Here is a 27,629-nt window from a genome sequence, read left to right on the forward strand (position 1 = left end):
CTCATATACTGTGTGTATTCCCTGAGCACTTGTTGCTCAAAAGCCACCATTCACGAGGACATTTTGTTTCCATTTCCCTTCAGTGTCATTAAATGGGCTTTGGAGGAAATCTCCTGGAATTCCTTTTTGCTGGGAGAAGCTCAGGGTTGCAAAATATCCCCGAGATGAACATGGATGAGAAAATCAATCCTTCAGGAGCTGTGTGACCATGGTGTTGGAGGAGCCCCAGTGCTGCAGGATGTGCTGCAGGGCCCTTCCCCTTTAGGAAATCTGCCCAGTTCTGCTGTGTACAGATCCATGTGAGTGTAAATCAGAGCTGGCCTTAATTAAAGAGCAGAAGGGTTTTACTCAAAGCGTTACATTTGAAGGGTTTATTTTTCCTCCTGGAAAATTGAGGAAATTTTAATCACTTGATCAAAAGCATTTATTCTTTGAATTTGGCCTGACTCTGTGACCCCTCTGTAGCTCCTGGTGCCACGACAAATTCCACGTTCTACTTGGCTTGTGTGGCCTTTTGGGCCTGATCTGTCAGGACTTCTGATGAACAAACCTTGTTGAAATGTGGGGGAATAACTCCGTGGGCTTGAATAACAACACTGGCAGGAGGAGCCGGTCAGCAGGAATCCCCAAGGATGAAGAGTGGCAGGGGTGGTTATAACTTCATGTGCTTCTGTCACCTTTCTACCCCTGCTGAGCTCTGGAAAACAGAAATAAAATCTATGTCCCAGTACTCCTTGGGTTCCCAGGGCACTGAGAGAGTACTGGAGCACCTGTGGCAGTGTGTGCTCCCAGCCCCTGTGCTGCACCAGCCAAGCTCCCCTCTGCTTCCTCGGGACTCACCGTGGGCTGGCTCTGGGGCCGAGCCCGGCGGGGGGCCAGGCCTAGCACGGTGATGTCAGTGGGGCTGCAGTGCCTTCGCTCAGAGCTGGGGGTGTTTGCTTCCTCACAGGAGCAGATGGGAACTGTCTAAGGCAGGCCACGCAATTCCCACATCCTGCCTGGCTGCTTGGAAGTGGGAAGCCAGTGCAGAGTGGGGAGTAAATGCTGGAACCTTGAGCTGTATCACTGCTTCCTACACAGGGAGTATGGAGGGGAAAACAACCGGTAGGACAGTTAGGAAGAACTTGGACCTAAAAATGCCTAAATGATCTTAAAAAGCCACAATTCTGTACACATATCCTGTTTTGTGTTATATATAAACAAGATACTACCATATAAAATTCAAGCCAGTAAATTAAAATTTCACCATTACAGTGTTTCTATCAACATTTATATTCTTTTTCTGTCAGGATAAATATGTTCTGTACTGGAGTTGTTTGCAAGTGTCGTGGCAGTATTTAGTGTATTTAAAAGCGTTGCTACAGCTCTATGTTCAGCTGTGGAACAAGCAGTTCAGCTGGCTGAGGGTGTGCATTGGCTGCACTGCACTGAATAAACGTGCACACAGAGGCTCTGTGTGCCTGGGGCTACCACCACCCCTGGGCTCAGCCTGCATCTGCCTCACTTTGCTGCTGATGCTGCTCTGTCTGTGCAGAGTTCCCTTCGACCCCACAGCCGAGGGGAGAGACCCCTTTTGTCCTGGGAGGTGAGGAATTGCTGAGTAGGGAGCGTGTTCTTCGCTGACCAGAACACAGCCCTATGCTCAGCTCTGTTGGCTGAGAGGATCCTGCTGTTCAGACACCCCTGCTGGGCTGCCAGGATCCTGGGAATGCTGCTCCCTTCTCTCACAACTGGCACCGTGGAGCAGGAGGAGGCAGCAACGGAGAAGACACCTGCTGGCACATAATGGTCATGTTGGGGCAGGATTGGAGCCTCTTGGAGTTATTTTTTCTTCAGAGATATTTTTTGTTACAGAGAAAAAGTCTTCAGAAAAATGGTTGTCATCTTATTTATGTGTCTGGTGTTGGAGCACAGCAGTCTGTGCCCGAGTACTTCACAAGTTTGACCTAAATTCTGAGCGAGACCTGCTGTGTTCTCTGTTCTGCTAAACTGGGGGGGTTGTAGCTGATTTTGAACAAGAAACATTAAGTCTTTCACGGATATCTGAAGAGAATTAATCATACAGACAGTGTCTGCCTGTCCCCAAGTCTCCCTTAACAGAAAGCACAGTTCTGTAGAGATGTATCTAAACATGAACGTTATTCCAAATTCAGGCTGAATTACACTGTCAGGAGGTGGAGGACAAGTCCTGACACAGGGATTTCAGCCAGCAGGCAGTGACTCCACTCTCAACTCTGGGTGTTTGTTTCCTCTTTCAAAAAGCAATTGGTTTTTTGTCAGGTGGGACGTTCTGGAAACGAGTTAGAGTTTGTATGAACAAAGAATAGTTAATAGGATGGTTATAAAAAGATCCAATTTAATGTGGCATCCAAATTAGAAAATATAAAATATTATGCACCGAAACTATAAAAGCAAATGTTCAGCCTTTGGCTGCTGCAGTGACAAAGTGTTTTGCCTCCCTGATAGATAGGGTAGTGCAGTGATAGATTTAAAAGGCCCAGAGTGGTGAGTTCTAAACCTCTGCCTCTCATCTGATACACCCGTTTCAAGATCTCCATCAATTCCCTAGGCCTGTATTAAAGATAACAGAAATTGCTTTTTGCAGCATCAGGGAGCAATTATCTAATGCAGGGAAACTGCTGTGAGCCAAAATGCATTTTTACTTGGATTACTTTAGACTTTGCTGATGTATTTCAGTTTTTGGAACCATTTGGAGTCTGGTTTGGAAGGGGCTCTGGAACTCATCCAGTCCAAGAGCCTTAGATTAGGCCATACAGGGTCCTGTCAAGTGAGTCCTGAACCACTTCTGCCATTCTCTAGGCAACCCAGCCCCATCGTTGTTTTTAGGATGAGGAATGTTTTCCTTGTATCCAGATAGTATTTCCCACAAAGCAGCTCGTGTCTCTTGCTTTTGGTCCTCTCCCTGTGCATCCTTGTGAAAAGAGCACCCCCACTTTCTGTGTAACTGCTTTTGAGGTTTGAAAAGACTATCATTAAACCTCCCCTGAGCTTTCTGTTCTCTCCTTGGAACTTCCTCAACCATCAATTCCCTCATCCCCTTTTTGTTCTTCCCACTCATCCATTCTTTCCAGCATCTATAATTCTCTGGTTCCTCAACTGTGTGCTTTAGGAAAGAAAAATTGTTTTATCTGCAGTTTGGGAACAATTTAAATACAGAAATTACAATTTAACGTTTGATTCAATCAAACAATTGAATATTGGGCTACTAGGAGCAGTTTGCATTCCATGTCTAAACTTTTCTACTTCGTTCTGCCATGGTTTTAAACTTCAGCCCTGTGCTGTATAAGTGTAGGGAACCTGTTACAGAAAACCAGTGTGGACTGAAACACAGTGTAGACAAGAAACAAATACTTTCTGTCTCTTGGAATTCTGATGTGGTTCTCAAAGAAAAAGAAACTCTTGGAGCAGGATATTGCTGCAACAGAAACTGGAGGTAGGAAGAGTTTACCATCTGGCAAGGCCCCCAGACCAGATGGATCCACTAATGACTTTTATAAAGCATTTCATCAGACCTGCTGGAACACGTGTCTGGCATCTCTAATTATCCTGAATTACCAGGCTGCCAGCCTTGGATGCTCCATCCAGGACTGCTGATCTTGAAAGGGAAGGAAAAGGAAGTGCTCCCTGAAAACTCCTCTTCCTCACAGGCTGTTTTATTACTGAGGTGGAATGTTAAAGGTTACCTCAGGTTATTGCCTCATCCTAGGTGGATTGTTTGCATTGAAGAGGGGCCTGTGGAGGCACGTGGATCTAAGAGATTGTTTGCAGACACATCTTTTGGAATTTGTGCAGGGGCATCCAGGAGCTCAGGAGAGCAGGAGGGATGGGCCCTTCTGCCTCTGTGCTGGGTGTGCAGCTCCTGCTGCTGTTACACAGAGACAAGGCCAGTCCTGGGGGGAAGGGGCTTTGAGCCCCTCTGTTTCCACCCCGAGCCCTTTTACAAGAGGGAATTCATGGCCTTTTCTCTCAAACCTGCAAAACAGGGTGAAAATCTCTTGTGAAATTTCTTCTGCCCACCCTGCTTAGGTCTTGTTCTCCCTGTAGAAGGAATAGGAATTAATCCCCTCATAATGTTTTCTGCACCATACATTGCTGTTTGAATACCTTCTCTCTTCCAATCATATTTTCCTATAAATACAATATAATAGTATTTCAGTATTTTCCAGTGGCACAAAGAGGGATGTGGTATCACTGTAAATGGTCTAATTACTTACAAAAGTTGCATAAATGCATCTTAACAGTTCCAAACACAAGCAGTGAAGTTTATCCTCCTTTAGGAAGGCAGGGAGGGAGCCTGTGCCAGCAGGAAATCTTTGCCCCTGAGGACAGCACACGACCCACCCAGCAGAGATGTTGTATAGTGCACTTAGAGTTCTTGTAGTTGAACACCCATGGCACGTGTAAGTCACACCCAGGTATCAGACAGTCCCAGGAGCTGCTCTGGAAATGGGCTCTGTTTCCTTCCTGTATCCCACTGTTCTGCCTGCCAAAAATAAACCCTTGGTTACCCAAGAGCCAGACTGAGCGTGGGCAGGCGGAGAGCACTGGGAAGGCTGCTGGGGAGATGAGTGTCCTCAGGGGGCTGGGAAATCGCACTGCTCACTGGGGGCCAAGAATTGAGAGTGCTCCCTAATTTTAGCCCCCCACTGGGTGATGTCATGCGTCAAACGGGGTCAGACAAACAGCACAAACACTCAGCACAGACACCTTTATGCTGTGGGGATTGTTCCTCCCACAGTGCAGGAGGGGAGGGTCTGCTGTGCCAGAGCTGCTCTGTGCTGAAGGGTGGCACAGGTAATTAAGTTCTGTTCTAGCAGGGAGAGATTAGCCCAATTAATCTTTTCCTCTGGTTCTTACCATTGAAGGAAAGTGTTCTAACTTAATTACAGGTATCACACCTGAAGTGTGAGGCGTCCCCCTTCGTTCCCCTCAGAGGTTTAGGACTGGGGAGAACTCTGACACAGTCTGATGTACAACCCAGGCCTGGGGGAGATAAAACCATTCAGCTGGGCTAAAATGGTTCTTTTCCCAGGAATTGTTCTTTAACGTGAAGAAATAAAACACTTATGTTGGTGAAACTTCTTGAAGGTTTTTGATTAAAATTGAATATGTATGTCTGTGAAACTTCCTTATTTTTTTTGGTTAATTCTTCTTAATAATTAGTATTACCTATTCCTGGGGTAGCAGAACTCCTCAGCTCCCCATGGCCATCTGTTGAGTGCCAGTTTATTAATAGGATGGTTTTCCTTATTCCATCTGTAGCTCACACACTCAGCCATTTGTTTCCTGGATAACTGTAAAACTCCCTTTGTATTCATATGACATTACAGAGGGGGTTTATTATTATTTTTGTATCTGAAGAGTTGTGAACGGAATTATGGCTTGATTCTGGTGAAACAATTTATTGCTGTGTCTCTTCTGAGATTGCTGTCTTTAAACATTTGAAGATGAGAGGATTTCTTGTGAAGAATACTCATTATTCAGCCTCTGATCCTTATTTCAGAACATTTGAGCTGAAGGCAAAAGAGGAATAAATTGTAGAAAATCATCCACTGACTTCATAAAACTATGAAAGACTAAGCTACAGGTCTGTGTTCAATCAGCTTATCAACCAGAACACTGCCCATGGTTTTGCTTAATTTTTCTATTGAAAGTATTATTACAGGATAAATTGTATTCTACACTCGTCATGTTATGTCAGCAGAACATTCCTGAAAGTAAATAATGGAACAGGCTGAGTTTTGAACACAGTTGTTACATCATTCCGATAAATCAGAAGGAGCTGATGGGTTTGGAACTAAAAAACCCAAGTGATTTTTACTGTAATTTTTCTGTGTGCCTCTGTGCTGGCTCAAAGGTGTATTTACTGTGCCTCCCTGCGTGTTGTGCCGCAGCCTCGCCATGCACCCCGACAGGACGCTGGTGGCCACGGGGCAGGTGGGCAAGGAGCCCTACATCTGCGTCTGGGACTCGCTGCGGCTGCACACGGTGTCGGTGCTCAAGGACGCGCACACGCACGGCGTCGCCTGCCTGGCCTTCGACTCCGACGGACAGGTGGGTGCCCCGCCCCGCGGGGCTTCGGTGCTGCTTCCCTGGGGTGCTCTGGGCTCGCTCTGCATGGCTGGAGTGGTGTGGTTGCAGTGCCAGCTCAAGGCCTTGGGTTCTGTCATCACTGCAGTTACCGTGGGACAGCTGCACACACGGCTCCTGCTGAAGGGTTTGGAGGGAAACACCAAACCCGGCATCCCACTCCAGGGGAGGCTCTGGGTGTTGGGCAAATACCCAGGGCAGAAATGCCCCTCTGTGGTTTGGCTGTGATGGCTTCACCTCCTCCTTGTCACCTGCTGTTCCAAGAAGTGGGCTCCTGGTAAAGCCCTCCCAGCCCTGCAGCTTCGCTGGCAGCAGAGCTGCACTGATCTCACTGCTGGGAGAGGCTCCTGGGCTGGGGTGCCCTGGCAGTTTAACTGAGTAACGGGGTCAGGGCTGAGCGTGGCTGTGCACAATGGCATTGGTTAGGGGGATATTTTGAGGCAAAATTTCAAATATAAGGAAATGGTGGGCTGCTCACAGCTGGGCTTGTCACAGCTAAACACATTTCCCCTGGAGGTGAGCTATTAAAAGCTTGCAGTTGGGAATGAAGTAGGAGGGAAAGAGATCTAAAATTCACCTACCTGAGAAATACTTCACAGAGCTTTATAAATATCCGTGTGTGCAGTTTGTCATTACTGGTGTCCTGATGAGTCTCCATGTGTAACACTTCACAGCTGGTTGCTAAAATGTTCTTAGGGATGCTTAGATGAGCTGCCAGCTGGATTCTTGCACGGATCCTTCCTGGGTTTGCATGTCCTGGACCTCAAAGTTGCATCCCAGCAGGGCAGAACTGTGGCATGTCCTGGCCTTTCAAAGATTTTCTTAAAGTCGTGTCCTAGATGGGTTGCTGACTATTGAAGTGCTTTATTGTCCTCTACTTTGCTACTCTCCCACTGACCACACAGTGCTTTATTAGTAGTATTAGTATAATTAAATGGTTAGTATTTATTCTTTATTTATTTATTCTGAGCTCTGTCTCAGCTCAGAACTGACCTTCAAGGCATCAAATGTATTCTCACATGAAATAAAAGTACTTTTGGAGGGCCTTAGCTTGTGTGTATTCAGCTTGGAGTCTGAAATGAAGGACATCAGCATGAGCTGATGCCTTTAACATGGTTAAAAACATTGGATAACTTGAGTTCTAAACACCACCACGGATTATATTTCACCATTGAAAATTGGAACTAACTTTCTATTTTAAGGTTGTTTTCAGTGATATTCCTCCAATTTTCTTAAGGTAAAGACATTTTCTCTACAATCTCCTGTGCCAATACTAATTAATGAAAAATGTGGTCCTTGGAATTGTGGAATAAAACTCTCACATGAGAAAGCTCCCAGATCAACAGAACAAAATTTCCAGAGCTGTAATATTCCTTCAGAACTGCATGTTCTTCATTTATCCCCCTCATTTTTAACTTCACAGGGCCTGGTGGATACACTTTTTTTTTAGACCTTTGTGAAGGTCCTGCTGGGGTCTGGCTGTCATTAACCCCCCAACTCAGTGCTGGGCTGCCCCTGCAGAACAGGAACAGTTCTGTTCCCGGAGGGGCTGCAGAACCTGCAGTTTGTTCTGGAAATAAAGATTTGCATTGAATGCTTCTCTGTCTGGAGGAAGAGCAGTGCTGGAACACATAAATATGGATGATGCACCTTGGCTTTCTGCTGCTCCTCTGGCTTTGCAGGAGCAGCTGCTGTGCTGAGCCCCAGCTAAAGGGCAGGGGAGGAAGCTCTGGGTAGTTGGAATTCAGAGCTGCAGCAGTGCTGGTTTGTTTGGTCAGCATTGCCAGGGGAGCTGGAGTCTGTGATGGGGCTAAACAGGCTGTGCACACTCTGCCTGCACCCTGTAATGCAGACCTTGCCTTCCCTGCCCCCCAGGGGCTGCCACAGCCAGGCAGGTTTGGGGTTCAGCCCCAGAGCACAGCTCAGCTCAGCAGTGCAGTCAGAGCCGTGCTCTTCCCTCCGGTGACTCCATCAGCTCCACGGCCCAGAGCGAAGAGCCCGGGTGGTTCTGCTGCACTCCCTCCCTGGATCCCTCCAAAATGTCCTGCTTTATGTGTTTGCTGGGAGTGATGCTGGGGTTTAAAGTTTAAAGTGCAGGATTTTAGTTTGGGCTTCTTCTGTCTGAGCAGGAGATGCCATTTGGCAGGAGGGGAACTGCATTTGGTTCAGATGTTTAATGAGAAGCTGTCAGTTTGCCTGTAATTAAAAATGTCATTTGTTAAATCAAGAATTAACTATAATTTCTCCCTAAAAGTACCAACAGTTCCCCTTCACAGAATTACCTATAAAACAGATGTCTTAAATGAAATATTTTGTGAATACTGCACAGTTCAGTTTCTACTCTGTTTTAGATGAACCCTTTCTGTGTGGTTTGTAAAGAAACTTATTTTTAGTGGAGTGAGGGGGGCACTGCCATAATACATACATATATTTCTAAGTTTTTCATTAGGTAGCACTAGGCTTCTTTAGCCACATCTTCTAAATCTGTGTAGATTTAAAAATAATTGTTAATTATGTGCATAAACTACTTGGCAGATACTTTCTTCTGGTAGTTCTGTGAATTCTCTGAATAGAATTCTGGCAAATGCTCTTCCAGAAGGAGGACTAAAAGCGTTCCAGGCAAAAGGGAAATTCAGCATTTCTCACTTTCCTGCCAGCAGGAGCCCTTCCTCAGCAGACCACTTTAAAAGAAAACAGCAAATATCTCTTAGTTTCTGTAGTACTTTCAGTGCCCATCTACCCCCAGGGATGGTTTCCTGACTGGGAGTTACAGTTCAGCTCTGGGGTTGGTCACAGCACGGACCTAAGAGATGCTGGAAGTGCTGCCGTGGTTTCCATGGTGAGAAAAAGTTGCGATCAGTGAAGGTGCCATGAAAAATAGCTTGTGTTGTGATCAGTACAGCCAGACCCCTGGCAGGTGTAGGTTGCTAAGGGCAAATAAAATGCTCTCTGCCTTTTCCCTTCCAGGTTTTCCCTTCTGTTTTATTCTGGTCTTTTTATTTCTTGTATTTTTGAGATTGAAAAGTATTAAAATTATTTTAATTGATTATCAATAGAACTTTGATTTAGCTTGGTTACTAATTACTAATTTTAGCTATTTTAATTGGTAATTTGATACACTAAGCTCTGTAAAAGACAATTACTAAAAGTACATCCAGTTCTGATTCTAAAGCCCAACAAAATGAACATAATGAACAAAATGGGAGCTGGAAATAGTGAGAGCCTTTATTTCCTGTTCGATTTTATTTTCAAATTAATAATCAAAGTGCACCTGAAACAAGCCCCTCAGACCCTTCATGGTCAGAGTTTCCCTGGAAACGTTGTACCTGGGATCAATAAGCTTTTGGAAAAGGGAGGCATTTCGGTGCTCTCCCAGTGAGGAAATGCTGAGTGTGACTGTCTGTGCCTGTGCCAGGGAGTTCACACACAGGTCACACGAGGGGAAATCCACTCGGGCAACAATCCCGGGCACTGCAGCGCGGTGGTTTGGAGCTGCTTTTCCTCTGACTGCATCCCTGCTCTCTCCACAGCGTTTGGCTTCCGTGGGGCTGGACGCCAAGAACACCGTGTGCGTGTGGGACTGGAGGAGGGGGAAGCTGCTGGCCACGGCCACGGGCCACTCGGACCGGGTATGGTGGGAGGGCTCCGGGCGGGGCTTTGGGTGGGTTCGTGCAGAGGGACTCTGGGGCCTTCCCCAGGCTGTGAAATGCTGCACAAGGGATTTACTGCTCCTCCTGTGCCCCACACAGAGCACTGGCAGAGAGCCTGGCAGGGAAACCCTCTGTCCCCACACACCGAGCAGGGCGAGCTGCAGCTCCTCGGAGGAGATGAGGAACGGGAGCTCAGGGGGCACAGATCATCTTTTCTCTCAGGATGTCAAAAAGACAGACTGAACTAATTCCCTTTTAGTTTTGCTTAAAACAGTCAGCTGTAGAAGCAACCTCATTAGGGTAAATACTCATTTTCTATCTGTTAACGTCAGTTAAGGGCTCATAATTTCAACGAAGGTGAGAACTGACCAGGCTGGAATTCTGAACGTTATTCAGGATTAGGAAATGTTTTACCCAGGTTTAACACAGGCAAAAGCCCTCCTTGACATCCATAAGCACATGGATGCATGCATTGAAATAAATTATGGGCACAGTCTGACAACTGTTCTTGTGTCTGTGTTATGGTGTTATACCATGTTTTAATGTTATAATATTGGGGTATTACAGTGCTTTACTACACATACTGCATGCAGAGCAGCAGACTGAGCCCTTCCCTACAGCTGGTGTGACATACAGTCTGTCTGCATCCTGTGTGTCAGCTGAATAATCTGGTAGTTCATTTTTGCCTGCAGTGTTCCCAACACAACAGCATCTCAGTCCTTCTTGAATTTCTCTTTCAGAACTGATTCACTTCCCAGTTACACCAGTGGAAGTTTTGCTACTGACCTCAGTAGGTACAAGATCAGGTTCTGAATTAGCAGAAGACTCCAGGACAGGCAAGAAGTACTAAAATCTTAGTCCCAGTAGACTTTCACACTCCAAAAAAAGAGGGAGTGGGAAAGAATGCCTATCTATATATTGTTTATTCAGTAACACCTTGCAGCTGGAATGGATTGGTAGTGTGGAGCCAGGGATGAGGTGTGTTCTCAGAACTGTGTGAGGAGCCCTCCATGTTTGCCTTAATCTTTGATTACAGAGTTCCAGATTTACCTCAAGAGTGTCCTTTCATTTTTAGTAATATGTTCCAACAGAAATCATGGCTAAGCACTGGTAAAAGCAAACTGAACCTACATGCAATTACTGTGTAATTTAAAATACCAGCTTAATGTACTTCTTAACAGATATTTGATATTTCCTGGGATCAGTATCAGCCAAACAGAATCGTCAGCTGTGGAGTGAAACACATAAAGGTAAAGAGCTCTTATTGTTTACTTGCAAAAAGTGCTTGCACAAACAAAATCTGTGCTCTTACACGATGAGGGCCCTAAACACAAGACAATTTAAGCTTTTCTTTCATTACTCTGTGAACATTTTGGCAAAACTTTTTGTTTGAAGCCAGTTCAGGCATTCAGCAGTGACTGAGGTGCAGGTTCCCTGAACAAGCAAGGTGGAGAAATCCTCATTATATCCTTGTAATTTTGGTTTTCTGTGTCCTCTCCATTTCACCTAAATTGCCTGAGCCTTTAGGGGTTTCTCTCCTCAAGCATCACACAGAATCACTGAGCAGCTGTAGGATGAACTAAGTAACGTGTGAGTGGAGTGACCTCTCTTTGGCCTCTCCTTGCCAGCATTGGTAGGAACACCTGCAGAGATGAGAACTCCAGTGCCCCACTCTTTGCTCCCTCTAAGTCACCTTCTCTGGAAGTGTTTTAAATACAGACCCAGATATCTCCTAGATGTTTAGGGGAAAACATCCTCGTGCCTGTGGGAAGCTTAGAAAGGAATCCTTGTTTGCCAATATTCCCTTCGGGTTTCTATTTTTCTCCTGTCTCATCAAAAACATTTCTAACAGATGGCAATTATTTCACATGACTGGGGTGGGAAGAGCTTTAACTAGAAGTTTAGGAAACCAGTTAATATCTCTAGTTCTGGTTCCTCGTGCCCTTAAAACCACCACTGCTTTCAAACTGTGGGTGGTTTTGGCAGCAGCGATACCATCTGTTGTATTCTGCAAGCTGTTTGCCAAAACCTGTCTTTGTTTGGCACCTGTCTCCTGCTTAAAACGGCCATAATTACCCTGAGCACACATATTACCAGCACTGTAAATACATGGAGATAAAGACACGCCAAAAAAGAACAAAAAAGGCAGCATGGAGGGGAAATGACTCCGTGTTCCCCCCAGTGGGGCTCCCACAGCTGCCTGAGCTTTGTTCAGTGTGAGGCTGTGGCAACGTGGTAATGACAGCTCTAAAGCAATGGTGTCACCGGGAGAACTGGGGCTGAGGCTTGGGAATGGCACCACTTATTCCTTTGGCACGGCAGGGCTGTTGGCTCATTTGGCTGAGCAGGAATGAGGAGCTGTGGAAAGCCTTGGAGCCAAGGAATCTCCACTGGGCTCGGGATCCTCCCTCCCCCTTTCCCTGTCACCCTGCCTGCCCTCCCACCCTTCCTCTGCTGAGCAGCAGGGAGGAGAGTTTAACTTTTACTCCCCAGGGGCAGGAGTCCCTCTGCCTTCTAAACTGGCTCATGTTAAGAGGCAAAGGGAAAATTTAATTGAATTAGAAATAGAGAAGTAAAAAACATCAGTCCAAGGATTTTCTGGATTTCAACTTTATAGGAATTTTATGGCACATTTTATAAGTATGAAGAAAAATACCTAAAAATTCATCAGGCATATAAAGTAGGGATGAGATGGACATTATGCACTGTGATTCAAAAAGAAATAATAAGATATTTCTCAGCACTAAGGACAACCTTCTAAGACAAACTTTAATTTCTCTCCTCTCTTTTTCTCTTCCCCAACCAGTCTTAGACTCTTTTTTGCAGAATGTTAATGCCTTGTAGAAGCCAAGCAGGTCCCCGTTCCACACTTGGGGAACCTGTTACTCTCAGTCACAGAGTTGTTTCACGTTGGAGTGTTTCAGTCTCCCTGGAGCAGATGGTTTCTCAGTAACTGTAACTATATTTTGAGGGTCACATCTCTCTCAGTGCTCAGAGAAGGGCAGAAATGCCTGCTCCAGCACACAAGTTGTGTAAGATAAAGTACTTTGGCACTTCAGCTGTGTTTTAAGGTTTGCAGACAAGAAAAATGGGACGTTCCTGACTTTAAAAACATGCACTTGTATGGACAGCTTTTGCCAGCAACACCTGATCAAGCCAGTGGGAGAAGGGAAGGGGTGGTGTGGCAGTAGTGAGGCAGCTTTGTGCCTCACCTCCTCAACAGCTGCCTGATTTCCTTTGGGTTTGGTGTCTGCCCAGACACCGCTGTGTCAGGCTGTACATCTGAGAGCTGCACACTGCTGTGGAAACCAGAAATCCTGCCGGGACTTTTCCTAACGTGCCGTTTGCATTCCTCAGTTTTGGACGCTGTGCGGGAACGCCCTGACGGCAAAGAGGGGAATCTTTGGTAAAACGGGAGATCTCCAAACCATCCTGTGTCTGGCATGTGCCAAAGAAGATGTCACCTACTCCGGGGCTCTGAACGGGGACATCTACGTGTGGAAGGGACTGAACCTGGTGCGCACCATCCAGGGAGCACACAGTGTGAGTGGGCTTCTCGTGTCAGTTTACTTACCGATAGCTGGTAAGCAGATTACCTGGTTTTAAATAGAATTTTACCACTAAAATTCCCAGCACTGGGGACTGACTCTTCATAAGAGCTGCAGTGTGGAATAAACCTGTTGAATCTGGGAATTTGCATTCACGCCATATTCCAAAGGCAGTTTGGTCCAATTGGCTTCATAACACACCCCCAGTTTGGAGCTCTCTTAATACAGAGTGAAAGGGGAACGTATAGGATGCTGTTAGATTTCTAACCAGTCTAATATAGTAAATTTACCTCTCTGTTATTGCTGCAGTGAAGGCACAGTGGGACTGTCTTGTCTTATTTCAAATGTATTTGAGAACAGCTCCTATTTGCAATGTAACTGTGGTTAATGGCACTCTGGTGTGGTTTTTTGAACTAAAGGAAGTAAGGCTGTTTTCCTTAGAAGAGTGATATGAAATTCAGCACTTGTCACTATGGTGACCTCTCTAGAAAGAGCATTGCAAACAATGTTTTGTTCCTGACTTCCCAAAATTGTTGATGTTGCCCCTTTGCCAGGATTCAGAGAAGCTCTTCAAGTGAGATCTAAGTGTGATGGTTGTTTATAGAAGTAACCCCTAATTTATGAAAGCAGCGAGGGGTGATGAGTCTCAGTGTCAGTGGGAGGAACTTCTGTGAAATTCCACCTTATGTGCAGCTGCAATAACACAGAAATGTCTTTAGCAAACAATAACCCCCTGTAGGAGATGTGCAGAATTTTATTTAGATGCATTAGAATGATTAAATGCAATCTCTTTTGATGTAATGTGATAAATTATGGGATTTGCCATGGCTAATATGCATTCTCCTGCCCAGTTTCTAATCTCTATGTAATTAATAACTAGAAATATGACTTCATTAAGAAATTGCACAAGGCCACTTGGAATACTTTCTTCTCTCCATTGTATTAATCTTTGTGCAGTTCAACTTGTCTCTTAAGTGAGAGGTTTTCCTGACAAAATCCTGGCTCAGCAGGCGCTCCCTGAGCTATTCCAAGGTAGTCCAGCACAGTCAGCAGTCATGAGGCATTTTCAAAAATGAAGAAGAAATCCAAAGTGTGATAGAAACTTGTTTTCAACCAAGAGCATGAATTGACACTCTTTGAGTTCCTGTTGGGTTCCCAACGATGTCTGAACTGAACTCATGAGAGAATGTCTCGGTCAACTCTGCTCCTGTAAGAACACTGTACTGCTCCTTTGCTTGGTTTGGTTTATTCTGGGGAACTCATTTTAAGTGTACCATTTTTTATTTCATTGTCCTTGGCATAATGTTAACTACACCAAAGTTGGAGTTCTGCAAACAGGCCATGGCACTGCTGCTGGCCCAAAGCTTTCTGCAGAAACCACTGAAGTGGAGCACTTGAAATAAAAGCTGTGTGTGCTGCTGTGCTTTGGGGACAGACAACACCCTGCTGCCCAGCAGCTTCTGGCCTTTAACAAGAGTCTGTTCCAAAAGAATTGCTCTGTGTGTTTCAGTGGGTTGTAAAGGCCTTTAAGACTTGTTATCCATCGGTTGACAGGCTGGAATTTTTAGTATGTATGCTTGTGAGGAAGGCTTTGCCACCGGAGGGAGAGACGGCTGCATTCGGCTGTGGGACACCGAGTTCAAACCAATTACCAAAATTGATCTCAGGGAGACTGAACAAGGGTACAAAGGTAATGAGCTGTTCCTTTAATAGCTTTTACACATCTGGCTAATGGATTATGACACACTGAATGTGAAGCATAAATGTCTCTGCATGCTGCTGATTTTTTTGCTTAATGACTGTGTGTGTTTTTGGATCTGTATCCCCCTTTGTCTCTGACAACGCTGTAGCCTGAGGAGTTTTCTGTGGTTCATGGTATAAACAGAGGGATGCTCCCCACCATGCAAATGCAGGAAGATAAGTAAAAGCTAATTAAACACCTAAAGATAAGAGAATGGAGTTAGGTAACCCTTGATTAATTAATTAATTACAATTCATTTGACTAATTGAGATTTCTGGAACCCGACTCTCAAAGATGCTGAGTGACCATCTGAACACTCCAGTAGTGCATTTGGAATGGTAGCACTTGGCAGATTTGTGAGAGAGAATGTTATTAAATTGGTGATCATCATATTTGTTGACTGTAATGCTGCTTCCTCTGAGCTTACTCATCAATTTATGAGTGGGCTCCCAGAGCACTCGCAGTCTCCAGGGATCCCAGGAACTTTGCCTCCCTGCAGTGCTCACCCATGGAATTGAACCTCACAAAGGTGCCCAGCACACCCAACCAGGAGCCCCTTTGCTCTGCAGTCATGGCTTTATGTGGCTTTCTGCAGCCAAAGCAATAACGTTTACCATGAATCTTCTGGAAACCAGTAACGGTTCCTGTTAAATGACCATTTACAGCAGCTTTGTAATTCTTCCTAAAATTTGTGGAGAAATAATTGACTGTAGTTCTACTGACGGTGAATCCTCATCAGACGTGCCATGGAGTCATTCTGACTTGATGTCCTGATTTCTGCCATCTCCTAAATGCTCCAGGGCACAGAACATGTTGAGGAGAGGAGCTGAGCAGAACCAGGCACTGCAGCAGCACCTGTAGGGCTGAGACAGGCAGGAGAGGTTTTTCCCATCTGGCAAAAGCAATAACAATTTTCATTTGTGGAAAGTGAATTGAGCTGCCCTTTGGACTTATATAAAAATTAGAACAGTTTTTAAAAATTGAGAAGTTAATTGATTTCTAAAAACTCAAACTAGAATACTGTTTTTACAGCATTAAAATTCTTCAGGTTTATGTTTGTCATTAAAAAAAGCCCAGCATTTACAACAGTGCCTACTTTAATGGTTCAAGAAACTGCCTTAAGCAAGTCTGCAGAATTTTGTCCAAGCTTAGCCAAAGATGATGTGCCCATAGGGATAATCACTGGCACTAAGGAAAAGGACATCTGTGAAAAATGTGGTGGGGCTGCTGCTCTGACTGCAGCTATAAAAAATGAGGACCTTGGGGGTGACTGCAGGTCATGAAATCCAAGCCTGACTTACACCCTGTCACCATCATTTGAAGGAAGCCCTTTTTTACCCCCTGGATTTACTGTTCCTCAGTCATCCTGCACTGAAGGGCACTGAACACTTCTAAATGAGATGCAGCAGCAGCAACAATCTGATCACAGGCTTGGCTCTGTACTGAAATGTAGAGGTGTATGAGTAACAAACCCTGATAACAGCTAATCTCTGTGTGCAGGGTGTCCCAGAGGACATTGCCTTTCCCACATCCAAAGGTGTGCTTTGTGTTCTCAAACTTATCAATGCCCGCTTTCCATTTATTGTCTGGATTCCATCCCTTGTGTGCTCACTGGTGTGTATCAAGGATGGGAGTCAGAACTTCTGGGTGAATGTAGCTAGGTCACACAGGGACATTATCAAAATTAAAAGCTACTGGAGATGGACAAGAAATTAAATGAAGATGAATTTGACCTTCTCGGGAGATGAGAATATTTTATTTATGTGGCCAGTCGGTAATTATATTAAGTATTTGGTTCCAAAAGTATGTTAAAATGATGGTCTGGCTGACCTTGAGTACATGACAAATGGATTTTTTTATTCATTCCCATCTCACAACATCTAGACCCATTACCCAAACTGGAATTTTCATGTCCTGGAACAGAAAACACAAGCACTGCAAGCAGTTGGCCAGCCAATGCCACCAAATGGCTCAACCTGCTGGTGGTTACTGAAATTCCAGCCCCAGAGTCAGGGTCAGATTTGTGGAGTGAGGTCAAGCTCTCTGAAAGTTACCCAAAGCCAAATTCTCTTGGTTTGGAGTTTGGGAGGGAGGATGTTTTGTTTGTTTGCAATAATCCCTTGTGACTGAAGTGGGTAAGTGTAAGCACAGCCTGTGTCCCGGCAGGTCTGTCCATCCGCAGCGTGTGCTGGAAGGCTGACAGGCTGCTGGCAGGCACTCAGGACAGCGAGATCTTCGAGGTGCTGGTGAGAGAGAGAGACAAGCCCATGCTGATCATGCAGGGGCACTGTGAGGGGGAGCTCTGGGCCCTGGCAGTGCACCCCAAGAAGCCCTTGGCAGTCACGGGCAGCGATGACCGATCCGTACGGTAAGGATGGGGCTCTTTATTTCTTATCATTCACGTGCACAGTCGTTTGTAGTTGATTTATTTTCTGCTCTTCTATTAAGAAAAATTTGTTTCCCCTCTATTTTTCTTAGCACCTTTGCTTATTCTCTTCAGCCTTCATATTTGGGCTCCACACATCATGTAAAAATAATCAGAATTTGCGTTCAAAACGTACTGAGTTTCTGTACTCTGCTGGAAGTGCTGATGCACTGCTGTTGCTACATCAGGTGTGGGGATCTCAATGGAGTATGATCCCTTTGTATTTCTCTTCTGCTAATGATGTGTAACAAGCCCAAAGCCTAAATGCCTTGGTGGTTCTTCCTGAGCCTGCTATCCTTATTTCCAGCTCCTCCATCGGGTGTCTCTCCAGACCCTTTGCCAGATGAATGGTCACTGCTTTTTGTCTTCTACAGATGATTTGATTGCAGATATTTAAATCAAGCCCAGGCAGTTACCAAAGAGATGTTCAGTTTTTGTGGACTACCAATCAACTTGTTTCAGAAACATCCCTGTGGGTTCTACCCTTTGGCCGTATTTCAGTGGCAAAACTCAGTCTCTTACCATGCATCCACTCCTCAGTAATGCTCCTTCAGGTTCCACGTGATCTCTCTCCTGGGCCTCGAGGCTTGCTGCTCAGCTGGCATTGCTTTCCCTTTCTTTTCTATCTTTTCACTTGTACTGGTTTCCCATTCCTGCCATCCCCCATCACTTTCTCAGCACAGTTAAAATCCAGAGCGTGAGCCTGAAGAACTGCCGGTTGTTCACTGCAGTCACGTTTTCTGCCTGGTTCCTACTCAAGTGCTGTTTCTTTGGGTGTCTGAAGTGCATGACTGGTCCCCTGTGCCTGGGTGTGTGTGCCCAGTGTCACAGCCAGGCCCAGGTGCAGCCTGGCAGGGTGCAGGCCCGTTCTGAGGGAGCAGCAGCAAAGCTGGGATTAGGATTGCACTGCCCTCGAGCCAATAAGCCACCCTCAGACTGGATGTCTTGTCTTGGCTCATCTCGTGGTGAGCTGAGGGATCCAGCCCTGGCCTGGAGCGGCACAAGGCGCTGCTGACTCAGAGCAGGCCTGACCCAGCTCCTGCCCCTCCAGGAGGCACTGCAGGATCTCTGTGCACATCAACCTCAATTAGTGCTGCTCTTATGGCTCTGATCACTGGGGTAGCAGTTATGATACCCCTGGTGCCTTTGGACATTGCCATTCCCTAAATGTGCAGGGATTTTCCTGCCCTTTGAGCTGTTCAGCCACTGCAGAACATGGCATTTGGATCCCAGTTCAGGCAGTGGGAGTTTTTTAAATACTGTGTCTTCATTGAGGAATTCCAGTGAAATATGCAAATAAAAATGTACACAGAAGGATTTTCTTCTGATTTTCTTTTCAATACTAAAATTGCATTGGCAGGAGTGTTTCTGTATTGATGTTCACTGGGTAATTTTTCTTAGTATTTGATTATCACATCATTTTGAGAAGAGTGAGTGTATAATATAAATCTAAATTGTTGTAGAAAGTATTCAGTGAGTCAGGTGGTATTCTCATGTCTGAGATGTCCTATAGAGAAAGGGTTACTGCAGATTTTCCCAGCCCAGCTGAGAGAAGGCTCTAGCCAGATACAGGTTTCCAACATTTTAAACTCCCAAAGCAAAGCATACCAAGTAGAAAAGCTGCCTGCTTCCTGTCTGGTACCACAGGAACAGGGAAAAAATACCACCGTCTGAAGGCACCCAGAATTATTAATTCCATTTACTCAAAGCACCTCACACTTGTCTTGGTGTGACAGAGAACGTCTGGCTGTATGTGTACAAAAGGCTCTTCTTTGCTGTTATAAAAGTAAAAAACTCCTATCTGAAATTCTATTAATTCAAAAAGTTGTAGTATTTTTTAAAGAAAATTGAATTATCCTGCTTGCGTTGCCATATATTGCAATTACTCTTCTAGTGTATTGGACGAAGTGATTGCTGTGAAAGAGTTTGGAGGCAGATTTTATCCTGGTGTTTCCTTCAGAATCTTTCCTGTGTCACTGGTTGAGCCACTGCAGCTTTGCCTTGCTCTGGTGCAGGTTGTGGAGCCTGGCTGACCACGCCCTGATAGCTCGCTGTAACATGGAGGAGGCCGTGAGGAGCGTGTCCTTCAGCCCTGACGGATCCCAGCTCGCACTGGGAATGAAGGATGGCTCCTTCATTGTCCTCAGAGTGAGGTGAGAGGGGAAAACCACTGGGGGAAAGGGACACAAACTGGGAGAACACAATGTGGAGAGGGGTCTCCTGGACCATACGGGTCACTCCCTGTCAGACACGTTCCAGGCAAAACACTTGGGAATTCAAAGGCTTTTGGAAGCATTTTCAAGATACATATGAATAGAATGAAACAACCTACCCCCCAGATGTCAAAACACATAGCCTGCTTTAATTGATACTTGGAAGAGGTTCCCCCTTTCTTTACCATCACTCCATGTGTTAGTTAAGCATATATTTAATATAATAACAATACTTGGAACTACTGGCTGATAGGAGGGAAAATCCTGTGCAAACCCCTGTAATGCTCTAACGACTAACAAAACTCATACCAATTTAACAGCCTTTCCAACCACTGGCCTTTTTCTGAAGAAGTTCATCTCTGTCTCCCAGTAATCTTGGCTGTGCTAATTTTCCCGATGCCCCCTAGAAATCTGTCTTGGGTGGGGAAGGATTGTCCTGTCAGGGCTCTGGCAGGGTTTCCAAGGTCTCCTGGGTTCCCATGGCCGCGGTGCTCGCAGGGACATGACGGAGGTGGTTCACATCAAGGACAGGAAGGAGGTGATCCACGAGATGAAGTTCTCCCCGGACGGCTCCTACCTGGCCGTGGGCTCCAACGACGGCCCCGTCGACATCTACGCCGTGGCCCAGAGATACAAAAAAATCGGGGAGTGCAACAAATCCTCCAGCTTCATCACCCACCTCGACTGGTCTGTGGACAGCAAATTCCTGCAGACCAACGACGGGGCCGGGGAGAGGCTCTTCTACAAGATGCCGTGTGAGTCTGGGGGGCTCCTGGGGTGGACAGCTGGAACTGGGGGGGGATTGGAGGAGAACACCCCAAATCCAAGGTAAACAATGCACCTGCAAGCAGAGCTGTTGGGCTGGAGCTCACAGAAATACCTGCTGCTGGTTTTCCAGAGCGGCAGTCACAGGACAAACCCACCTTCAGCTCCAAGGAAACGCTGTCCGTGCATTTGCTGCTGCAGCAGCTCTGTGGTTTGACATGGGACCTGTGAGAGGTTGGCTCACTTTTGGGGAACCACCAAAGCACCTCTGTCCCTCTTGTGCTTCCTTCAAGTGATGGACTGTTCCTGTGTTAGTGATTAGAATGGTTTTAGGAGTGTAATAATTAAAATCAGGAGAACTGTTTGAGTTCTCAGTGTTACAGCTTGTTAATAGAAACAGTACTGATAAGTAATGGATTTATTCTTATTCTTACTTAAGAATGCTTTCTGATGTTTAGAAGAAACTGTTGCAGAACAGAGAAGAGCTTTAGGAATAAGATTTGGGCTAATTTGGCAGCCTTCAGTCAACTATAAAACAACCTCTGTAAATGAAAAGTACCATGACTGACTGACCAGATACTCAGATTTCAGGGGCTCAAGATGATCAGGGCAGCAGATTCCTACAAACACATGTGGCATGATTTAAAAATTTGTGTTATTAATCTTCTAGCACTTGAAAATGTCCTAGAGAGTCGTGTTACGTTTGTGTACTTTCTACTGAAGACATTTCTTTGTTAGAAGTGATGTGGAATTATTAAGTTTTTCCACTTTGTAGGTTTTTAACATGCTGATTCCAATTAGCATATAATTCTCAGTAGTATGGTAATTAATTCTGATACAGCTGAATTAGAACTCCTAAGGTTTGTGATGGCCTCAAACACCACAAATGTGAGATTATAGTAATTTAAAGAAGATTGTGAATTCTTTTAATTGAGGTTAAAAATTCATCCCAGTCAGAATACACAGATAAATCTGGTGAAAAGAAACAGAACTTACTGCAAAGCAAATTCCTCACTTGCACATTTTCAGCTGGGAAGCATCTCACCAGCAAAGATGAGATCAAGGGAATCCACTGGGCCTCGTGGACCTGTGTGATGGGATCTGAAGTGAGTGGGATTTGGCCAAAGTACACAAACGTTACGGATGTCAACTCTGTGGATGGAAATTACAGCAGCTCGGTGCTGGTGACTGGAGATGATTTTGGGCTGGTGAAGTTATTCAGATTTCCGTGCCTGAAGAAAGGTAGGACAGTGTTTTGTGTTGCTGACAAATACACTGATATGTTTTGAAGGTAAATATTGCATTTTCTGATGGTGGCTTTTCATTCTTATCTGTAATTCAAATGAGCATTTGCACCATGTGTGTCATTATTAATGGATATGAAGATGAGACTTGAACCTCTCAGTCTGAGCAATTTCCTGCCCATACAGGGCACGTGCCTGGTTTTAGACCTGTTGAGAAGGTGGCTGTCTCCTCAGGGTTTGCACTGCACCCAGCATAAAGCCAACAATCAATAAAACAACCTTTCGGCTTTCTGTCATCTTCAGTGTTTCATTTGACATCACATCGGTGGATTTTCAAAATTTCTGTTTATAGGACAAGATGTAACGTGTAGAGTTCACACTGGCAGTCATGGCAACAAAGGGGAAATTAAACCCTGTGTGTTTTAATTCCTGCCAAGATCTAAGTACTTTCTGAAAACAGAAGATATTGTTCATATAATTTTATGTCACTTATTTTTACATTACAATTACTTTTGTGGCAGAATATCAAATGAGGCATTGGGGTTTTGTTTTTCAGTTCTCACAAGTGTCTTCAGACTGTGTTTCCCTTAGAAGCCCAACTCTATTAGTTATGTTAACTCTTTTCTTCTTCCATGCCAGCAGTTCTCTTGTTGTTTTTTAGGAGCTAAATTCAGGAAGTATGTTGGCCACTCAGCACATGTCACCAATGTCCGCTGGTCCCATGATTTCCAGTGGGTGTTGAGCACAGGAGGTGCTGATCACTCTGTTTTCCAGTGGCGCTTTATTCCAGAAGGGATGACAAATGGCATCCTGGAAGCCTCTCCACAAGGTAAACGTGGACTCTGCTCAAGTATTTATCACATAAAATCAACACAGAATGCAGCACTGTGAAAAAGCTTTTACTGAATCAACAGAAAATATTTGGGTTGTAATGCTCTGGAATTGCAGATGCTCAGGATGTTTGGGCAATGGACTTTTCAAAGACAGTCGTTGATTTGAGGCAAGGGGCATTAAAAACTGCTGCAGTTAAAAAGCACACAGTATTGTGTGTGTGGGATACACAAGTAGTATTCATCAAAGTATGGAAAAGAGGACATTTAAAGGGACCAGATAATTAAATTTTCAAGCTTAGCCACGTAACTTGCATTCGAAACTCTGGCTACCTGTGTTGAATCATCTCATTTGATTTTGCAGTGCAATCTCACATATTTATGTGGTAGTTGTACTTTAGATTTTTTCTTGTTTTATTCTTGATACTTATAAACTCCCAAAACCATATGAACTACATAGTGACAGTTGCTAAAATCCGGATTCCCTGCAGCAAAAAGGCAAAGTTTCACTCCATAAATGCACAGTTTGGTAAAATACCCTGTTACAGCAGTTGTTTCAAACACAAGGAGTGATCACTGCGAGCTTTAGTTTGCCATTTCTGTGTGATTGCACTCCAGAGCCTGTTAAGACAGCAGAATTGTCTCACACTGGAGCTCTACCAGTGACTGCTCCGTGACTGTGCTCCCCTCTGCCTCCTTCCTGCCCCAGGCAGGGAACCAGGAGAGACAGGGATGAGAGCCGGCACTTCCAGGCAGCCCCTGGGATTTTAAGGAGCTGCCTCAGCCTCCAAAGCTCCTGAGTGGTGCTTATGGGCCCAGAGTGTAGGTGCTATCCAAACACCTGATCCCCTTTCCTTGGCATTCCATGCGTTCAGTGTGGTGCTTTTGGTTTTGAAGCAGAGGGTGGTGTGGATTCCTACAGCGAGGAGTCAGACTCGGATTTATCCGACGTGCCGGAGCTGGATTCCGACATCGAGCAGGAAGCTCAGATCAACTACGATCGCCAGGTGGGTGTGAAGGAACCCGCTCTGCACTCACCTGGCGCTTGTACTGACTGTTCACTACAGTTTACTGCTGAGTCATCACACCAGTGTAGGTGGAGCTCAGCAGGTTGTACAGCCAATATTCATAAACCCAGAGCTCACTTCAGCTGGGGGGAGAATTTCAAAGGCTTTGCAGAGAAGAATTGCAAAGGGTTTTGGGGGTTGGAACTAGATGATCTTTAAGGCCCCTTCCAACCCAAACCGTTCTGTGACTTTGGCCTCTCTTTGCAATTCATTGGAACCTGGTTTTCAGGAGCTGTTGTCATTGTGAATCAACCATCCCCTGTCACCTTGTACTACAGTGGTGAAAGGTCAGGAATTCCTCAGAGCAGGACCGGGGCCTTGTAAGAAATGCAGGAAATGCAAACTAAGCTTGGTTCAGGTTGGTTTGAGGGATTGAGTGGCTGACATGGGGCTACTCTCTAGAATATGGAAAATTCACCCATAATGTGCCATGCTTTAGCCAAAGGCACCCTTTGTCTTGTCACGTCCCTTTCTGGGTTCTGCAATAAATTACACAGGCCCTCCTGCCAACTGCTTCTTTTGCCTCTTTATTGCAGAGATCAATCACATTTGGCAAATGAAACAGAGGCTTTTGTCACAGCTTCTCCTTCCCCTCTCCTTTACTCCCAAGTCTCACTGCAGTGCTTGTCCCATCCTCCTCCTCCCCTCCTCCTCCTCCTGGTTTTTCCATCTGTATTCCAAATCAAGCGGCGTCCTCCTCCACGCTGTCTGTGTGTCAAGAGGGACGTCTGGGTTTCCAAACTAAAAGTGAAGAGGTAGTTGTAGGCAGTTAAACAGCAGCGTTCCAGGCAGGTTAATGCATGGAAAAACCAGAAGCAACTTAAAATAGCATCTCATATAGGAAGTGTGAGACAGCCCCGAGCAGAAGCTGCACTTGGCATTTTGGTAAAGGAAATAATTGATGTGGAAACAAGCCCATTAATCTTATATTGGGAATTGGGGTTTGGATTGGGTGTTTTTAATGTTGTGGCTGAAACACATAAAGGATTCTAGATTTCAAGATGCATCAGAAAATGATACTCCTGTTTTGTGTTGCACCGAGGAGCAAGAGCAGATAGGTGAGAACATTCCAGACAAAGTACATACCATGTGCTCGGGCTCTGTGTGCCTGCCATTTCAAAAGCTTGGTTTGCTCTGTGAACACCTTTCTTCCAAAAATCCACACTTTAAGACTTCAGTCAGTATTTACATTCCTTTTTCACTAACAAACACTGGAATCTTCTAGAAAAAAATGCCCTGCTGCTGTTCTGGGCCCCTCAGGTGAGGGGAGTTCAGCATCCAGGAGAAGGGTGGGAGCAGTGTTGTAACTAATGAACAGCACATCAGCACATACTGAATTTCATATGTGAAACAAAGGGCCCTTCACTCATATATACAGTTAGAAAAGCAGAGCTGTGCAGTTACCTTGAACTCTTCTGCAGGTTTACAAAGAAGACCTACCTCAGCTGAAACAGCAGAGCAAGGAGAAGAACCACGCCGTGCCCTTCCTCAAGCGAGAGCGAGCGCCCGAGGACAGCCTGAAGCTGCAGTTTATCCATGGGTAGGGTGATACTGGGTCATGGGTTCATGGCTGAGGGGGTCACGGTGCAGAGCATTAGCCAAGCGTTTTCTGCTGCTTACCCACAGTAATTTGTTTGTTGCTATTACCAGGGCTAGTTTTTAGAATATCAGATGTGCATTTTCTTTTCTCAGCTGTATTTCAGGGCCTGGCTGGACGGGGCTCTGAGCAACCTGGGCTGGTGGGAGGTGTCCCTGCCCATGTCAGGGGTTGGGACTGAGTGGGCTTTGAGGTCTCTCCAACCCAAACCATTCTATGATCCCATTGTTAAGGAGCAAGGGAAGGTTACGATACTGTAGCCATTGATAAATGATACAGCAGTGTTGCATTTTGTAACATCACATTTTGCACTGCCTGTTCTCTACACCTGATGTCTCCTGGAGCAAAGTTAAGTTGTTTGTTGTAGCTGTGACTTGTTAAAATACCTGATAGATTTCTGCTTGAATCCTGTTCTCTGTAAAGCTTACCTGGACACAGTCCTATGTGCTTTTGTGAAACCAGTGCTAATCTAGGCATTAGGTGCAAAATAAACCAGGAGAAGCCTCAAGAATGGAATAGTCTGTGGGGATAGTGTGTGGTGCTTTTGAGCTGAAGCTGACCCCGCAGGACTCCTGTGCTGTCAGTGCACAAACGATTGGCAGAGTTTGTTCCCCGAATGACCAGGGTTTAATTGCCGTGTGCTGGCTGCAGTTACAGGGGCTATGACTGCAGGAACAACCTGTTCTACACGCAGACAGGGGAGGTGGTTTATCACATCGCCGCCGTGGCCGTCGTGTACAACCGGCAGCAACACTCACAGAGGCTCTACCTGGGCCACGACGATGACATCCTCAGCCTCAGCATCCACCCCGTCAAGGACTATGTGGCCACGGGGCAGGTGGGGCTTACAGCTACAGAAATAATGCATTTACAATTAGGAAAAATGTTTACCTCTCTGTTTCCTTAAGTCTGCTGTTTCCTCCTGTGTGTGTTTGCTGTATCCCTGCCGAGCCAAAGATGGTCTGTGCCTGAGCAGGGTTTGCACTTTCATTAGAGTCACTCACAGTGTTTTTGTCCTGTAGTAGCTTTCTAAAGCTCACTGAAAAGCTGTTCTGTGTTGGACACCACTGATGTCTGGTACTGAATATGATATATTCAGTGTGCTCATATGCATTCATACATCAGGATCATTTATCCCATGAATGTGATGCTGAATAATGTCATTTTAGAGACCATCCACTGATATTTCTCTGAAAGGGAAAATAGATCTTGAAAAAGATAAAACAGGGCAAGTGGGAAAGTGCTTTGAAGATGTGGTAGTGCTTCTTACCTATGTGGGCAGATGTTCCAATGAAACCTCTGATTTAGGTTGGAAGGGATGCTGCTATCCACGTTTGGGACACCCAGACACTGAAATGTTTGTCCCTGCTCAAAGGCCAGCACCAGAGAGGAGTGTGTGCACTGGATTTCTCAGGTGAGCCACAACCCACATTTATCTAAATGGTTAATTAAAAAGCAACCCTTGAGATGAAATGTTAATTCAAATAACTGTAAAATTACATCCAGTACCAGCTTCACATGGAAGTTGCTGTCTGTTTGGATAAAAATAGTGTGGGTGGTAAAGTCAGTCTGTCAATAATTGATGTTGGTGGTGTCTAATAGATAATACCAAGTTTACAGCTGGATTTCTGGTGACTGTCTACACAGTGGTGTAAGAATTTAAAAGCAGGCAGGATGGTGACTCAAAGGGTATCAACAAGTTGGAAGTGTCATCTCTGGGCTCATACAACTCTTCACATTTGCTAACAATTCCCACATTTTTCAGTGAGTTTACAGAAGAATTAAATGTGACAAACAGAAATATGAAAGCTCTTTTGAAATGTAGTGAGCACTCAACTTGCAGTGTGGCTTTAGGAGCTGATCCCAAGAGTAATGCACAGACTGCATTCCTGGCTGGCTCTGCTTTGTGTTCTTGGTACAGACAGGGGGGACAGTTGTGCAGATATGCACCTGTCTGTGGGCTCACGGGGCTGCCCTGCTCTTGTGCAGGGGTTTTCACCCTATTAATAACAGGTATTTCAAGATTAGATCCAAGTCACACTCCTTGAAGCTTCAAGAAAGCAGCCCAAGCTCCCCCCTTGTCTGGCTGTGGCTGCAGTGGCAGCTGACTCTGAACCCCCCTCTGCTGCCCTCTGCCCGTCTGAACACCTGCCAGGGGCCAGTGCTGAGGGCAGGGCACGGCCCCTCCTGGGGACCCTCCTGGGGCAGTGGCGTTCCAAGAGCAGAACGTCATTCCTGCAGCGTTTGGCTGTGCCCTCTGGTGGCTGATTCAGCCTCCACACCTGGGATGCTGATGGGGTGTACAGTCCATGTGAGTGCATAAACCCTCCTGCTCCGAGTGAAGAAATATTTCAGTTGTTGTGCTGTTTGGGTTTGCTTTTGTAATAAGCTCAGTTTTGGTTTCCTGCCCTGTTTTTCTACTTCATTCCTTCCTGCCT

The 27,629-nt window shown here is 45.4% G+C and overlaps 1 protein-coding gene across 7 annotated transcripts in view; it reads left to right on the top strand.

Annotated features, from left to right (window-relative positions):
* Nucleotides 1-27,629, top strand: part of EML6 (EMAP like 6) — an 86,392-nt gene that overhangs the window by 18,087 nt on the left and 40,676 nt on the right. For 5 of the 7 annotated variants that reach the window (XM_050316978.1, XM_050316979.1, XM_050316973.1 and 2 more), the window contains 14 exons: nucleotides 5,916-6,075; nucleotides 9,642-9,740; nucleotides 10,943-11,011; nucleotides 13,119-13,304; nucleotides 14,864-14,999; nucleotides 17,217-17,418; nucleotides 19,491-19,628; nucleotides 20,187-20,443; nucleotides 21,483-21,695; nucleotides 22,359-22,526; nucleotides 23,425-23,534; nucleotides 25,016-25,134; nucleotides 25,843-26,029; nucleotides 26,500-26,605. In XM_050316978.1, coding sequence (XP_050172935.1) covers nucleotides 5,923-6,075; nucleotides 9,642-9,740; nucleotides 10,943-11,011; nucleotides 13,119-13,304; nucleotides 14,864-14,999; nucleotides 17,217-17,418; nucleotides 19,491-19,628; nucleotides 20,187-20,443; nucleotides 21,483-21,695; nucleotides 22,359-22,526; nucleotides 23,425-23,534; nucleotides 25,016-25,134; nucleotides 25,843-26,029; nucleotides 26,500-26,605 — 2,143 coding nt within the window. In that variant the 5' untranslated portion in view covers nucleotides 5,916-5,922. The remainder of the gene's footprint in view (nucleotides 1-5,915; nucleotides 6,076-9,641; nucleotides 9,741-10,942; nucleotides 11,012-13,118; nucleotides 13,305-14,863; nucleotides 15,000-17,216; nucleotides 17,419-19,490; nucleotides 19,629-20,186; nucleotides 20,444-21,482; nucleotides 21,696-22,358; nucleotides 22,527-23,424; nucleotides 23,535-25,015; nucleotides 25,135-25,842; nucleotides 26,030-26,499; nucleotides 26,606-27,629) is intronic. The other 2 variants (XM_050316974.1, XM_050316977.1) reach the window with 1 other exon arrangement.

Source organism: Myiozetetes cayanensis, unplaced genomic scaffold, assembly GCF_022539395.1.
Source record: "Myiozetetes cayanensis isolate MyiCay16 unplaced genomic scaffold, myiCay2020 scf2-11, whole genome shotgun sequence".
Classification (NCBI taxonomy): domain Eukaryota; kingdom Metazoa; phylum Chordata; class Aves; order Passeriformes; family Tyrannidae; genus Myiozetetes; species Myiozetetes cayanensis.